Source organism: Erpetoichthys calabaricus, chromosome 7, assembly GCF_900747795.2.
Source record: "Erpetoichthys calabaricus chromosome 7, fErpCal1.3, whole genome shotgun sequence".
Taxonomy (NCBI): domain Eukaryota; kingdom Metazoa; phylum Chordata; class Cladistia; order Polypteriformes; family Polypteridae; genus Erpetoichthys; species Erpetoichthys calabaricus.
Window position 1 is genome coordinate 163,630,053 of NC_041400.2, and position 15,593 is coordinate 163,645,645.

General features: G+C 36.9%; 1 protein-coding gene across 2 annotated transcripts in view; it reads left to right on the top strand.

Moving 5' to 3' along the window:
* mccc2 (methylcrotonyl-CoA carboxylase subunit 2) overlaps window positions 1–15,593 on the top strand; it is a 73,446-nt gene that overhangs the window by 48,421 nt on the left and 9,432 nt on the right. For both annotated transcript variants that reach the window (XM_028805654.2, XM_028805653.2), the window contains exons 14-16: window positions 1,746–1,902; window positions 8,718–8,832; window positions 9,724–9,809. In XM_028805654.2, coding sequence (XP_028661487.1) covers window positions 1,746–1,902; window positions 8,718–8,832; window positions 9,724–9,809 — 358 coding nt within the window. The remainder of the gene's footprint in view (window positions 1–1,745; window positions 1,903–8,717; window positions 8,833–9,723; window positions 9,810–15,593) is intronic.

The following is a 15,593-nucleotide window of genomic DNA, read 5'->3' on the forward strand; positions in this document are numbered from 1 at the left end:
AGTGATTTATTTATTTATTTATTTTTTTCCCCACAATCGCATTAACGTTTCTGTGAGATTTTCTGGGCTTTAGAGCCATGAGATTGAGCCATTAGGAGAAACAGTTTTTGTTTTGATTATCTGCAGATAGCCAAAAATGCCTTGTCAGTGAGTCAATCAGAAAAAGGTAGTGCTTTTTATATATAAATATTCAGTATAAGTGCAATGTTTCCATTAATTTAAAGGAGCCAAACGTTTGGTTATAAGCTTATGTTTTACTTAATTTTTGTAGACAAATGTAGAATAATTATATACAAGGGAGAATCAAAATGTAAAAGCATCTTACCCTTTAACACCGGTAACTGTGAGCAGATAAACATAACAGTTACATCACTTCTCCACATAGTCTCGTGGTCTGTGCACTTCATGTATCATTCCACGAGCTTCTTTATTCCTAACTTCCGCTAACTTCGTTATTCCTTGGGAGAAGAAGCTTTTTGGCTGCTCCTGAATCCAGATCTGCACCACTTCCTTAATCTCATCATCAGAGGTGAACCTGCAACCATGTAGAACCTCTTAAAGAGGAACAGAGATGTGATAGTCACGTGGTGCTTGATCAGGACTGTAAGGGGGATATGTTAGGTGTTCAAACTACAGCTGTTGAATTGCCTACATTGTTGTGGCCACTGTATTGGGACATGCATAGTCATGGAGCAGCAAGACTGTTTTTGACAGCTTTCCTCTTCCTTTGCTGTGATTGCCCCTTTCCGTTTCTCTTAAAGCATAGCACAGTAACTTACACTGGTCACTGATTATCCGTATTCCTGAAAATGCATCAGAATAGGCCTCTTCCTGTCCCAAAAGAAGATCATCATGATTTTCTTGACATGCTTTGCGTGCTTTGTCTCTTGATTTCTGGCTCACAGTGAGGGACCCATGTCTCACCTCAGGTGGCAACCCACTCCAAAATACTTTGGTCTTTCTCATAAAGTTTCAAGAATTGGGTCACAACCTCCATGTGCTGTTGCTTGTACAAATTGTAAGCTATTTGAGTACTAGTCTTGCTCAAATATATAGTACCCCCAAGTCATCATACACAATGGCATGTGCAGATCCATAGCTGATATCCAAATGTGCAGCAACAGCAAACAATATAATCTGTCATTTCCCTCTAACAAAGGTATTTGCCATGTCGATAAGGGCTTGCGTGTGCCATGTTGATGATTGACTAGATCAAGCTTCTTTGGTTACATTTGTTCTTTCCGCTTTAAGCGTTTCTACCCTTTCATAAGGTTTTTGTTGAGTCATGCTGTTTTCATCTTCTTACTGAGCCAACATCCTTCTGTGAATTCTTCAGGTTACACTCTCACTATGGTGCGTTAAACAACAGTGCAGTCCCGCAGTGGAGTGTCCATGTTTATCTGACCTTGACTTCAACAAGACTAATGGTTAAGTGCTGCGCTGTGCACGTTCAAACTACCAATTATGCACTGTGAACATTTTGTATCGAATCAGGTTCTATCTGTTGCAGTTACTGCATAATTTTAAAATTTCCTTTACTTTTTGACTTACCTTCAACCTTAGTAGTAATTGTGATTGTACTATTGTAAACTTTTTTTTTTATTACAGCACATGAAGCACCTTTCTTTCTTGCATTCTCTCTTGGTGCTAAATTATCTCTCTTAAACAAATAATTTATTAGTATAATAATCCTCAGTAATTACACATTTATTATTTATTTAAGTCCATCCTACTTTGCTTTACAGGCTTCATGGTAGGAAGAGAATATGAAGCTGGAGGGATAGCAAAAGACGGTGCAAAGATGGTAACAGCTGTAGCTTGTGCTAATGTTCCTAAAATTACTGTAATCATTGGTGGTTCTTATGGTGCTGGAAATTATGGAATGTGTGGTCGAGCCTATGGGTAAGTCATAATATCTAATTTATTTTGCTTTTCTCTGTTTTTTGAGTTTAGCTGTTCCAGTACCAATTATATGACTTTAATAGTAATTCTTTACATTTATATAGTGCTTTTATCACTACTTAAAGCGCTTTTTTTAGTGAGTGGGGAACCACTCAACCGCCATTAATGTGTAGCATCTACCTGGAAGATGTGACAGCAGCCATTTTTGCACTAGTATGCTTACCATACATGAGTTATTAGGTGGTTAAGTGGTGAGAGAGATGGAAAATTAGAGACGGGATAATTAGGGGGGCAGAATGACTAGACCATGGAAGGCAATTTAGCCTGGTTACCAAGATACACCCTGTTCTTTATGAAGGATTCCCAGGGATCTTTTATGACCACGCAGATTCAGGACCTTAGTTTTACATCTCATCTGAAGGATGGCACCATTTTTATAGCACAGGTTCCCCATCACTGCACTGGGTCATTGGAATCCACATTCAGACCACAAAGTAAGCATCCCCAGCTGGCCTCATCAACACCTCTTCCAGCAACAACCCAAGCTTTTCTTAGATGGTCTCTCATCCAAGTATCGGTCAGCCCCGAACATGTTTAGCTTCATGTGGATGACCTTTTCTAAAGTGTATGTGGTATGGCTGCTGGTAAAGCTTTGCCCCACTGCTCCCGTAGAAATAGCCTGCATGGTCCATAATTTACATCAATCACAAATATTGACAACTTACTCTAATGGACCTTCATTTCTCTCTACTAACAAGATTGTGTAACAGGTGAACAGAAGATTAAAAACGACACTTTTAACAGGTTGTAACCTTGTAACACCTAGCATGTCTTAAATAAGGCAGACAATATTAAAATTGCTTTACATATCTTTTGACCCGGTAGTTTCATGGCAGGAAAAAAAAGTTCATTTAACAGTTTACATTTTATAGTCCCTTTGACAGGAAGCACCATCCCAAGATAATTCTGCAAAGCTTATAAGACATAGAAAGCAGTACTGCATAAAAATTGTGCATCCAAGATTAATCTAGTATGAAATAAATGTCAAGGCAATGTTTGATGTGCCTGCAAATATTCTAGCATTAAACCAGGATATAAATAATGAATCGAATGTGTTTATGAATTGATTTGACACTACCAGCTGATAACCCAGAGGATAATTATTAAAGAAATAATTATAGGAAGTAATGTAGATGTGGAATGATAGGAACAGAGAATAAGCCAGGATGAAGGGCTGCAAGTATTTTGTTGTTCATCCTTTAGTATTTTTGTAGGGTAAACAAGAGCATCTCCTGGTAAACAAAAAAAAAATGGAATTGACAGTCTGCCACCTCCCCACATGATTTCTCCCTTCAGTGCTACTCTGAGAAGCCTAAGCAGGTGTAGCAACATCACTTCATGTAAGCTATATTTAGATGCTCATGTTGAGACCTATTTGTGATGATGCAGGTTCTGCTCCATGCTCCCATTTTGCTTCTGGGAGCTCTGGAACCCGACACTGTCGGTAATGTCACAGATGAGCTAGGCAGTGAGGCACAACATAGCAAGGGGATAGTGCAAAAAGTGTAAAGTGCCTTGACTTTGTTTTTGTTTGTTGATTTTAAATAAAAGTGTTCCAATAAATAAAGTGCAGTGCTTCTCAAACCATAAATAAATAATCCATTTAAACAGATGTGAAATCATGGAGGTTAAAATCCATTAGAAAAAAATCTTTTAAAAACAATGAGAAGACAATTACACAGTTTGTAACCGACCACAACTTATCAGACCCCTGGAGGTTTCTAAACCCAAACTCAAGAACATATTCGTTCTACTCACCAGTGCATCATAGCTACTCAAGAATTGATTATTTATAGATAATAATTTCTTGCCTACGATTAAATCTTGCAAATACGACACAATTGTTATCTCTGGCCATGCACCTCTAGTTTTGGAGCTAAAATCATTATGCCCCTCACACTCACCTCGCAGATGGCGTCTTAACCCACTTCTATTAGCAGATGAGAACTGTACAGAATTTATATCCAAACAAATCATCTCCTTCCTAGAGACAAACACACCCTCAGCGGTTTCTGCAGAAACACTCTGGGGAAACTCTAAAGGCCTTCTTAAGAGGACAGATTATTTCATATCTTTCCCACAAAAATAAATCAGAAACCAAGAAAGTGTCAGAGCTAAGAAGCGAAATTACTAGAACAGATGAAGAACAAGCCAGGCGTCCAAGTGAGGCTCGTCATAGGAAAAGGCAGGCTCTGCATACAGAACTCAACATCTTGACAACTAAAGAAACTGAACAACTATGAACACGGAGAGAAAGCTAATAAGCTTTTAGCTCAACAAATCCACAAGCAAGAAGTTCTCAGTGCAATCCCAGTAATTACCAACACAAATGGAGATGAAATCATTGACCCTAAAAATATAATGCACACATTTAGAGACTACTATAAAACCTTATATTCTACTGAGTTTAAAGAAGACAACCCACAATCTAATGCATTTCTGGATACATTACAGATACCACAAAAAGATACTTTTAGTGTTGAGGAACTGGATAAACCTCTGACCCTATCAGAATTACAAGATGCTATAAAGTCACTTCAAGGCGGGAAATCAGCAGGCCCTGATGGCTACCCTATAGAATTTTATAAGAAGTTCTTCACTCAGCTAGCTCCCCTCTTATTGGCAACATTTACAAAAGCTAGAGACAATCAAATTCTACCTCAAACTTTTCGCCAAGCATTAATCACCGTGTTTCCTAAACAAAATAAGGATTTGTTACAATGTGCATCATACAGACCAATTTCACTTCTGAATAATGATGTTAAGATTCTCCATCCTTCTAGCTATAATTTTTGAGAGTAAGTGCTGCCTTCGGTAATACCACAGGATCAAACTGGATTTATTAAAGGCCGACACTTATCTTCCAATCTTCGACGCCTGTTTAATGTAATATATTCACCAGCAAAGTCAAACACCCCAGAGATATTATTATCATTGGATGCAGAAAAAGCATTTGATATGATTGAATGGAACTACCTTTTCACTGCATTGGAGAAATTTGGGTTTGGCCCCAATATTTGTGCATGGATCAAACTACTGTACACCAGTCCAGAAGCTTCAGTTTGTATTAACAACATTTGTTCAGATTACTTTAAACTAGAACGTGGAACCAGACAACGATGCCCCTTGTCACCACTGCTGTTTGCAATCGCCATTGAACCACTGGCGGTCCACTGTCGAAATTCTAATCAGATAAAGGGGATTATCAGAGAAGGACTGGAACAGAAAATTTCTCTATACATGTATGCAGATGATATGGTTTTATATATATCAGACCCAGAAAACACTGTGCCTGCAGTTTTAACTTTGAATTTCAAAAGATCTCTGGTCCCAGAATTAATTTGAATAAAAGTATACTCTTCCCAGCGAATTCACAAGCATATAATATTAGATTGGACACCCTACCTTTTACCATAGCAGATCAGTTTAAATACCTAGGGGTAAATATCATTAGTAAACATAAAGCTCTTTATCAACAAAATTTCGCCATCTGTATGGAAAAAATTAAGCAAGACTTGCATAGATGGTCAACCCTTCATCTCACTCTAGCTGGAAGAATTAACGTTGTTAAAATGAATATCCTTCCTAAGCTTCTTTTTTTATTTCAAAACATTCCAATATACTGTATATCAATAAATCATTTTTTAAGCAATTAGATTCAACCATAACCTCAATTATTTGGAACTCAAAACATTCACGTATCCGAAGAGCGACCCTACAAAAACCTCAGGCAGAAGGTGGCATGGCTCTACCTAATTTTCAGTTTTATTACTGGGCAGCAAACATACAAGCCATAAAAACCTGGACACAAATAAATGAACATACACAGGCTTGGTCCACAATAGAAGTAAAATCCTGCAGTACTTTTTTATATTCCCTGCTCTGCGCTCCAATGAATGCAAGTTATCGCAAATATACTAATAACCCAATTGTGCTTCACTCACTCAGAACATGGAACCAATTTAGAAAGCAATTTAAGATGGAAAATCTTTTATCTGTGGCACCTCTGCAGGAGAACCACCTCTTTCAACCCTCGCAAACATATCAAGTTTTTAATATCTGGAAAAAATTTGGGATTAAATTGCTCAGAGATCTTTATATTGACAATATTTTGCATCCTTTGAACAATTACATTCCAAATTTAACCTTCCAGCTACACATTTCTTTCACTATCTTCAAATTAGAAACTTTGTTAAACAGAACCTGCCCGATTTTCCTCATCTCGTACCCTCCACCAGGCTGGGAAAAATACTGCACAATTTCGAGGACTTAGACACCATTTCTGCAATATATAAAATTTTATTAGAGTCCCTTCCTTTCAAAGATCCAAGAGGACAATGGGAAAAAGATCTCTTAATTAATATATCAGAAAGGGAGTGGAAGGTAGCAATGCAGAGAATTCACTCGAGCACCATATGCGCAAAGCATAGAATTATACAACTCAAAATTATATATCGAGCTCATGTGTCTCGCTTAAAACTGTCCAAAATGTTTCTAGGGCAAGATCCAACCTGCGAACGCTGCAACCAAGCTCCTGCCTCAATGGGTCACATGTTTTGGGCATGCACCAAATTAATATCATTTTGGACCAAAATTTTTAAGTGCCTTTCAGACAGCCTTGGTGTCACAGTCCCTCCTAACCCATTAATAGTGGTGTTTGGTGTTCTTCCAGATGGATTTGAAGTGGAGAAGGACAAGCAAACTGTGATTGCATTCACTACACTTTTGGCATGCAGACTGATTTCGTTAAATTGGGAGAATCCTAACTCTTCTCTAAACCGATGTTTTATATTATTTGAAATTGGAAAAAATCTAATTCTCAGTTAGAGGATCTGTACAGAAATTTTTCAAAACCTGGCAGGATCTAATCAATAATATTTTAGAATAAGAAGAAATAATTATTTCTGCATTTTTTTCCTTCTCCAATTATCTTTTTTGCCCTATTAAACTCAATAATTTAGGCATGTTTACAAGCCTTAAGTATTACTCCTTTGGTCATACTCTCCTTCTCAGGGGTGGGGTTTCATTTGTTTTTCAATCCTATTTTTTGTAAAAATTGACCTATTTGTACGGAACGATTACAATAAAATTAATTAAAAAAACAAACAAAAACAACGAGGTTAAAACAATAGCTGGAAGCAGTCTTTTAAAACACAACCTGGTGCCTTTCTATTGGTGACTCCCCTGCTTCTCCCATCTAGGCTATGCACCAGGGTAGCCACCCTACCTGCAGCGACCTTCTCTTTGTGTTCTCCTGCTGGTCTGTTCGCCTCGCCAATCCCTGGCTCCAGTAGGCTTAAACCAGACTGTGACTTGGGCTCCCCAGCGACCAGGGCACTCACGCTGGGGCTTTCACATCTCAAGTCCTGACTCCCGCTGCCTTCTTGGCCTTATGCGGCGAGCCATCCACCTTCTGGTCTCTCCCGCTTTTCAAAATGCTCAGCAGGAGCGACCAGAATCGACTGCTCCTCGGTTGCTGGTCAAACACCCAGGCTCACTGCTCGCTCTTCGCTCACTCTTACACCGGCTTTCCTCTCCCTGCTTCCTGCCGCCTTCTTCTCCTGCAACCTCCATTTCTTTCTTTTCTTTTCTTCTCCCTAGCGGCCTAGCGCTTCTATTTATATCACGGGGACGTGGATCAGATGTGACAGCAGCTCCTGGGAACAATTACGGATGCGGACAACTCCTCACCTGTGCACTTAAGCGAGGATTACCCGCATCACGAATTCTCCGGGAACCGATCCGCCACACTACCCCGCCCCCTTTCTAAGCCGCGAAGGTGGCAATTATTTATTTAAAAAGTGGCCTTCTTGACATGAGCTGTGGACCCACTACACCACACTATTGTGTAATCTATATTAAGTAGATATGAAAAATATACAAATTTTAATCAAAGTTTATGCCAATGTAAAAAAGCATTTGTTAAAAAATTTTATTCCAAAATTTTGATAAAAGATTAGTATGTTGCATACCATATCTAACCACACTGTTTTATTTATTTTTCTTTTAAAAAATCAAAAATATTAAAAGCTGTCATGTTTTGATGAAGTTTACAGTCATTGTCCTTTATAGCACAGAATTCATTATGCTGTTTGTTCCATTTATAACAGCGAATTAGACTTTTATAAGAATGTGAGGTGTTTTTCAGATTATTGACCTTGTAATAAATACTTTTCAGTCAATTTTAACCATAAAGGTACTTTTTTTTCATTTGCCAGTCTTTATGTTCTGATTGTCCAATTTCTGATCAGCCTTACCCAGTTCAGGGATACTCAAAGAAAATGTCAAACCTGGAAGAATTGGGTGCATATTTGCAGCTGTATATTGTGAAATAATCCATGCCTGCATTTTGGGTTTGATTTTAATTACAAGTGTTTTAAAGCAAATTGAAAAAAAAGGTTTTAAGAATAGCTGATAGGTGCATTGTTTCTTCCTGTATGCAACTGTACTAGTGTATACAACCATTATCAGTGAGTAAAATAGAGACTATTTAAATTATCAGCCTGGAGGTCAGTCCAAAAAACTGTACAACATGTGCATTATTAAGTTAAAAATAGGTTAACATTAATTCAGATGTGCTGAAACAGTTTTTATTTCTGAAGGTATCCAGAAGTATTAAGCAAGCAAAACTTGGAGTCAATTAGAAAATGTCTTTGTGGTATTGCAATTTCCATTTTCATCAGCGTGTGTGATGCCAGATTTAACTTCATAATTTTGCTATAGGACCTCAGTAGTAAATATTTTTTCCTCATCAGGCCAAGGTTCCTGTATATGTGGCCAAATGCACGCATTTCAGTAATGGGAGGAGAGCAAGCAGCAACTGTTTTGGCAACAATTACAAAAGACCAAAAAGCTAGAGAAGGGAAACAGGTAAAAAAAAGTTAATGTTGTCCAATTTGCTGCCTTTGTTGTTATTCTACTATTTATACATTATTTACACTAATTTTATCATTTTTTTTAGTTAATTTTAATAATGAGTCAAATACATACATAATTAAACACTTCTAAGCGATTTTATAAGAATAGGTATTTATAAATAAGCATAGCAACTACCTTTTTTGATGTTTGTAAAAGTTGTAGTGAAAACAAATCCTGGTGCCTTTGCCCTTCCTAAGACATGCTCCTACTAAGTTCAGCTCTCTAAGAGTACATTTTTACCTTCATTTAAAACTAATTACTCTCATTATCCAGTACAGTATTAATTAGCCTGCATGTTAAAGGTAATGCCTTCAAATTATAATCAAAAACAATAAATACGCAAAAAAATTCCAACCTTCATATGTGCAGATGTTTTCAGATGAATAATTTCCATAGGTGGTAAAAACTTCATAATGTCATGAAAATCACTTTTTGGATGTTTAAGGATTTTTACATTATTTTTTTATTTGACTTTTTATGTTTGTTTTGCAAATTGAAACTGAATAAAAACATCAGCTCTCCATGTTTTCATAACCTGTCTAGGAATATGAGAACTATTACCGTCTATTTAAGACAGCTGTTCTGAATATAATGTTATGACTGATTTTTTTTTTAATTTACCATACTGCAGCAAACCATATTGTCTGTTCTTTAAAAAAGCCTAAACATTATGGAACACAATATATTTTAATAGTAAACAAAAAAATTGACACATTTTTGGGTCACCATTAAATGTATAAATAGCCAACAAATTAGATTACTACTCTTTCAATCCCCCAATTAAGTGATTTTTTTATAGTTATGGTTTATTCTATAGAGATGATATTCCTTTAATATTTCCAGTTTTCACTGGAAGAAGAAACAGCCCTGAAAGAACCAATAATAGCAAGATTTGAGGAAGAAGGTAGCCCTTACTATTCTAGTGCTCGGTAAGTTAGGTTTTCTCATTTTCTTCAATCAGTAGATTTTTTTATAGGTTGAACTGTATAATTACTACTGTGGTGTATAACATCCCTGGAAAGACTACTGTAAACTACTTGTAATGGGTTAATGTCTTATAAATTACATTGGATAATACCATTAGTTTAGATGCCTCCGTTAAATTTTATTCTTCCCTTGTTTGAATGAATGTTACATGTAATTGAAATGAATGAATTATTTACACTAAACGACCGTATAACTTACAGTAAGTATGAGTACATAGACTTACGTTTTCTTAAACGAATATCTGATGTCATAAAATGGTTGTCTAAATATCAACAAAAGTTAGCCTAATCCTATTTACCCTATAATAATTTCAGGTGTACTCCCAATAAAAACACTGCTTTCCCATATTTCATAAGCCTAGATTTATGAGGTTTTAGTTCCTTCATGATAGTATGCATAGTATACAAATTGAAATGTACTGTATATACATAGAAAAGTAAATGGAATCTCTGAAATTAACAATGTACACCCTTTTTGTCATAAGCTTTATAAACATTTGCATTGTTTTGCATTCTTTTATGTATTATTTACTATTTATTTGCACATCCTCATTAGTACAGCTGATAATTTGTGATTTCATGCGTCACCTTTTGTATGTGTTGTATAAATACAGAGTAACATACTGGTGACTTTACAAACATGAAATAAAACTTATGAGACTCAAGTGTATCAGAAGTCGACATGTCTGTTAAAAACAATTAAATATGTAAATTGTGGATAAAACCAAGCTAAACACAACAAAGACTGGAAAAGAGAAAAAGAATGTATCTGATCTTTGGGCCTAATGTGTCTTGGCATGAGACCCCCACTGTCTGTAAGAGTGAGTTGCCTACTTGGCCATCTCCATAGTACTATCAAAAGTGCCCTATTTCTTTATTGGTCATATGTCACTGGTCCTTGGTGTTTCTGTCTCCATGAAACCTGTGTGACTGTGTAGGAACAACACAGCTGTACAGCTTCTAGTCAGGCATTGTCTACTGCCCTCGTTTCAGTTGGCCAGGAGAATACAGATGTTGTTAAAGTTCATATTGGTCCAGCCAGTAATGGGCAACCTGGTCCCAGCTTCCAAATAAAGGCTCTTTATTGCCTTATGTCAAACAGGAAGCTTTATGGCTTCTTTTAATCTATCTCTTAAGTGCCACCAAGTAGAAATCACTTGCTCTATTCCTTAATAGTCCATTGTGCCATAGATGGAGCTGCTGCTTCATGGATCCATTGCACTTTTTTCAAACCCTTCATTCAGTTATCATAGATGTGGAGATTGTTTGTTCTTCTTGTCTGTGTGTGTTTCCTCATGGTTTTCCTCCCATATCCCCAAAGATAATGCTCTGTGTTTTTTTACTTTTATTTTCCTGGTGACTTCACACCCAGGGTGCCATGTGGCCAGATCATTTATCACCTTGTAAATTCTTTCTTCCCACTCAGGCCTTGTAGTAGTACCAATTTTAATTGTTGTTAAATTGTTATTTGAAATACACATTATATGATGTATTTTAGTTGGAGCAGGTGCTTCAGCAAGAAAAAGTCCTGCATATTTTTAAGGGGTTTAGTCTGTTCCATCTGATTACAGGCATCAAAGAGTTTTGTCTGAGTTACAAATATATTTTTATATCAAGTTATATATTCTGGAATGTTGTAGATATGCTCTTTTAGTTGCAGTAAAGTTGCATTAATTAACATTATCTACCAGAAAAGCAAAATACATGTAGGTGCCTAACCAAAAAAAAAAAATATTAAACACAGATCTGCAGTACTATAGTATTTAATCATTCAAGGCAGTAAGTGTTTCTTAGAAGTATAATGAGGAGCTGTACTGTAGATTGATGTACAATTAATTGAAAAACTGGGATGTATGTCCCAGTGGAGGTCAGAGAGTCATTTTTCATAACATTAAACAAATGTGTACATTTTTATATAACCAAACAAATGGTAAATGCAACGTAATGACAAAATAGCACATTTATGGCATAATACAAGAAATGTGAGCCAACTATTCTCTTGGTTATTTTCCCAGGACTTACTGCATTAAAGTTTTATCCACCACCTCCTCCTTTGATCTGAGTTTAATATAAGATGTTCCAATTGTTTCTTTCATTTCTAGTAAGAGAAGTAATTTATTACTAGCTAGACACCATAAGCTTAGGTGTACATGTTTGTTGCCTACAGCACATAAATAGCTCATTTCATGATCCTTGAGGTCCATTACTTGCTTGCCCATGTCTCGTTTATCTGTCTTACAGAAATAACATTGAAAGATCTTTTCAGTAAGATTTATTGTTTGGATTATTGTTGTATATGGGGTGATTTTATGGGTCATACTGTATATACTGACCATGTGTGTTGAAAAGAGTGAAATATTTCTGTGTTATGGAGGTAAACGAGGAATAAAATGTAAACTCACAAATGCGCAAGTCAACCCTGGGCAAAGGAAGGTTATGATTTTAACTCTTATTTCATCCTTATTAGGTTTTCCTTTTAATCAAACATCATTTTTAAACCTAATGAACTAAATAAGCAAGGGAAAGTAGATAAATGGATCTTAATGAAAACAGTAGTATAACGTTAAATGAGATTTATAGGGATATAGATTTTACATCAGTATTCATTACTACTTTTCACTATTTATTTTGAAGCTGTAATGTTTTTATGTAAAAATTTAGTGTTATGTATATAAATAAATAAATGAACTAATGCTTTCTTTTCAGTTTAAATATTTTTTTGTGGATAATCTTTGTTGGGAGAAGCTAACAGTGGTAAGAAAAAGGCAAAACAAGCATTAAATATGGGGTATTCACAATAGTTAAAATGTCATCCTACTTAGGCCTCTCATTGCATAAAAATAGTGGTAATGCCAAAACTGGGGGTATATAAAAAGGTTCAAAAGGCAGATGCCTATTTTCCAATAAAACACATAAATGTGAGTTTGCCAGTATGTTTAAGGTATTGAAGGAAATGGTATATCCTTCAATAGTATCCTTCAGTAGCTGCCCTCTTGGTCATTCTGGCACATAATTGCATCCCAGTCTGTGTAGTTAAATGGCTGGCTCATTTGCCCACCTCAAAAATAACACTGTAAACACACTTCCCCCCCATATATATTTTCTCTGTTGTGACTTTGTATTTTCTTAACTTTCCTCTCTGTGTGTTTCTGCTACCTCAACCCCCACCCTCCACAACTCTTCATGCAATGTCTATATGAAAGTGATATTATACCTTCAGTTCCAAGTCAAGTCCTATCCTACAATTAATTCTAGGGTCTATATCATCCATCCTTGTCCCTAGAAATACTAGGCTAGCACTACCTTTAGTGGACACTGTTGTTCCTTTAGTGAATAAGGTCTGCATCCTGGAGGAATTCTGGCTTCCTGCTAGAACTTAATTGTGTTCCTCTCTTTCCCAAGGTAGCAGCTCAGTCCGTTCTTCATGCCTGATATGTCGCCAGTTGTGAGACAGACTTGGGAAGATAGCAGCAAGACAGGAATTTAGACAGGAAGGCGAGAAAGCCAGTAGAGATGGATGGATGGATGATTATCATTCTAGCTGTGTATCTATGTATTAATGGTAAACATTTGCTGAAGTGAAACTCAGTAAAGAATGACATATGAAAAAGGTTTTTTTTGATGGAGCATCACTCTTTCTCAGTGTACTAGGTGAAAACCCTCTATGACCAATCGGGTCACCTATCCTCTAGCATCTTGGTGAAATCTTCTCCTTAGATGGTGCGGGATTTCTCTTTTTTTTGGTGTTACTTCCAGTAACTACAGTTTGCCCTGTAATTCTCACTTACTTCTAGCTGTGTAAAAGCTTCCCTGTCCTCTGCTAAACTTCCTCTACTAAACTGATGGTGCTTATGTTCCTCAGCAGTTTCTTGCTACCATGACAGTGCTTCATTAGTTAGTGTGAAGAGCTTTATTGTGACAAAGGTGTGTCATTGTTATGTTTAAGATTTTTTATTTTGGAAATCATTAATAATTAATTCATTGGTTTGCCATTAATTTTAAAAAGAAAATAACTTGTTAATTGAGAGATCTGGAAAAACTTTTTAAGTAGCTTTGTTGACAATGTGGATTCTATTTTTATGAAGAAACTAGTCATTTAGCCCGTTACAATAATGGGCGCTAGAACAGTAGTGCATAAACATTTAGTAGGAACAGTCTATATTAAATGGCAAGGGACTTTGACCTCATTCTTTTTGTTGGTCGTATTTTTCTTTCTTTCAGCCTTTCTTTTGTTGATGTTTACTTGCTGAGCTGACCGTTCTTCGTGGGCTGCCACCGTGTATTGTGTGTCTTTAATTTTCTGTGACAGTAATACTGTCTTGTACGGCTCTATTCAATAAGGGTGCGCACAAAAAGGCGAGCTTCAAAAGGGCGACCTCAAATGAGCGCAGCGAATAAAGGTGTTCGTAGATAATTTAGTTCAAATGGCTCTGGAATATGTGAAGAGCAACAAAGGTGCAGATCTTTATTTACGCGCGCCTTTATTCGCTGTGCCCAATTGAGGTCGCCCTTTTGAGGCTCGCCTTTTTGTGCGTGCCCTTATTGAAGGATGCCTGTGCACGCCCTTATAGAAGGATACCGTCTTGTACGTCCGCTGGCTTGTACGTCCGTAATATACCTTTAATTTTCTCTGGCGGTAATACTGCCGTGCGCGTCGGTAATATGCCTTTAATCTCCTCTGACAGTAATACTGGCTTGTATGTGGCTGTAATATGCATCACTGTATTGTGTACCTTTAATTTCCTCTCGCAGTAATACTGGTTTGTATTTCCGTAAAACGCCTCTAACTTTCTCTGACAGTAATATTCTGCGTCGCACCGTGCCCCGCGCATGCGCACTTCATCAGAAGACACCCACACACGGACACCTGGACGCACATAGGGATTTTATATATATAGATATTCATAAATTCTATGAATTTTGTTTTTTGGTTTTCATCTTAAAAGAGCAGTTAACAATTTATTATTGTTCTTTGAAATATGATAATTAAGCTTAATCCCAATATGCACTTGATATATTAATGGTGTTCAGGTAACCCCAATCAATGTCATATTTTTTCGTATAAAACTTTACATGATATTGGTCTCGTCCGTTGTGGGAGATGGGTGTCTGAAGTGGAGCTCCGTTAGCAGCGGTGTTATTTTTTTCTATTATTTCTTTATTATCCTGAAGTATTCTGTATTTATCCAACCCAAGGAGGTTCTATTACAGTACATGCAAGGATATATAAACATGACCGGTAAGAAAGGGGCTCAGAAAGAAACGGAAAAGAAACCTAAAGCTACATCCACGCCTAGACATAGCTCATGGATTCCCGAAGATCAATTGAAACTGGAAAAGGCCTTGCAGTCCATGCTTTCATCTACTCGCGAGCCGGGAGCATTGGCTGTAATAGGGCTCACCGCTTCATCTACAGTGCACGAAAGCAGAAATGATATGTCCGAACTGAAGGAAATGATTACTGAGCTCAAGCAAGAGATAAAGAAAGAAATGGTATGCTCAAGACAAGCGAGAAGCTGCAACAGGATAATAAAGACTTGGAGAAATGCGTATATAATCGCTTTGAGACAGCCTTTAAAGGTATGTTGGAAAAAATTGAGGAGCACATTTAGGAAAATGTGTCTAAACTGAAAGCATTTGCCGATCAGCTGGAAGACGTTAAGCAGACATTCACGACTCGAATTGAAACAGCTGAACATTTAGCATCCACTGCTGACGGAAAAGCAA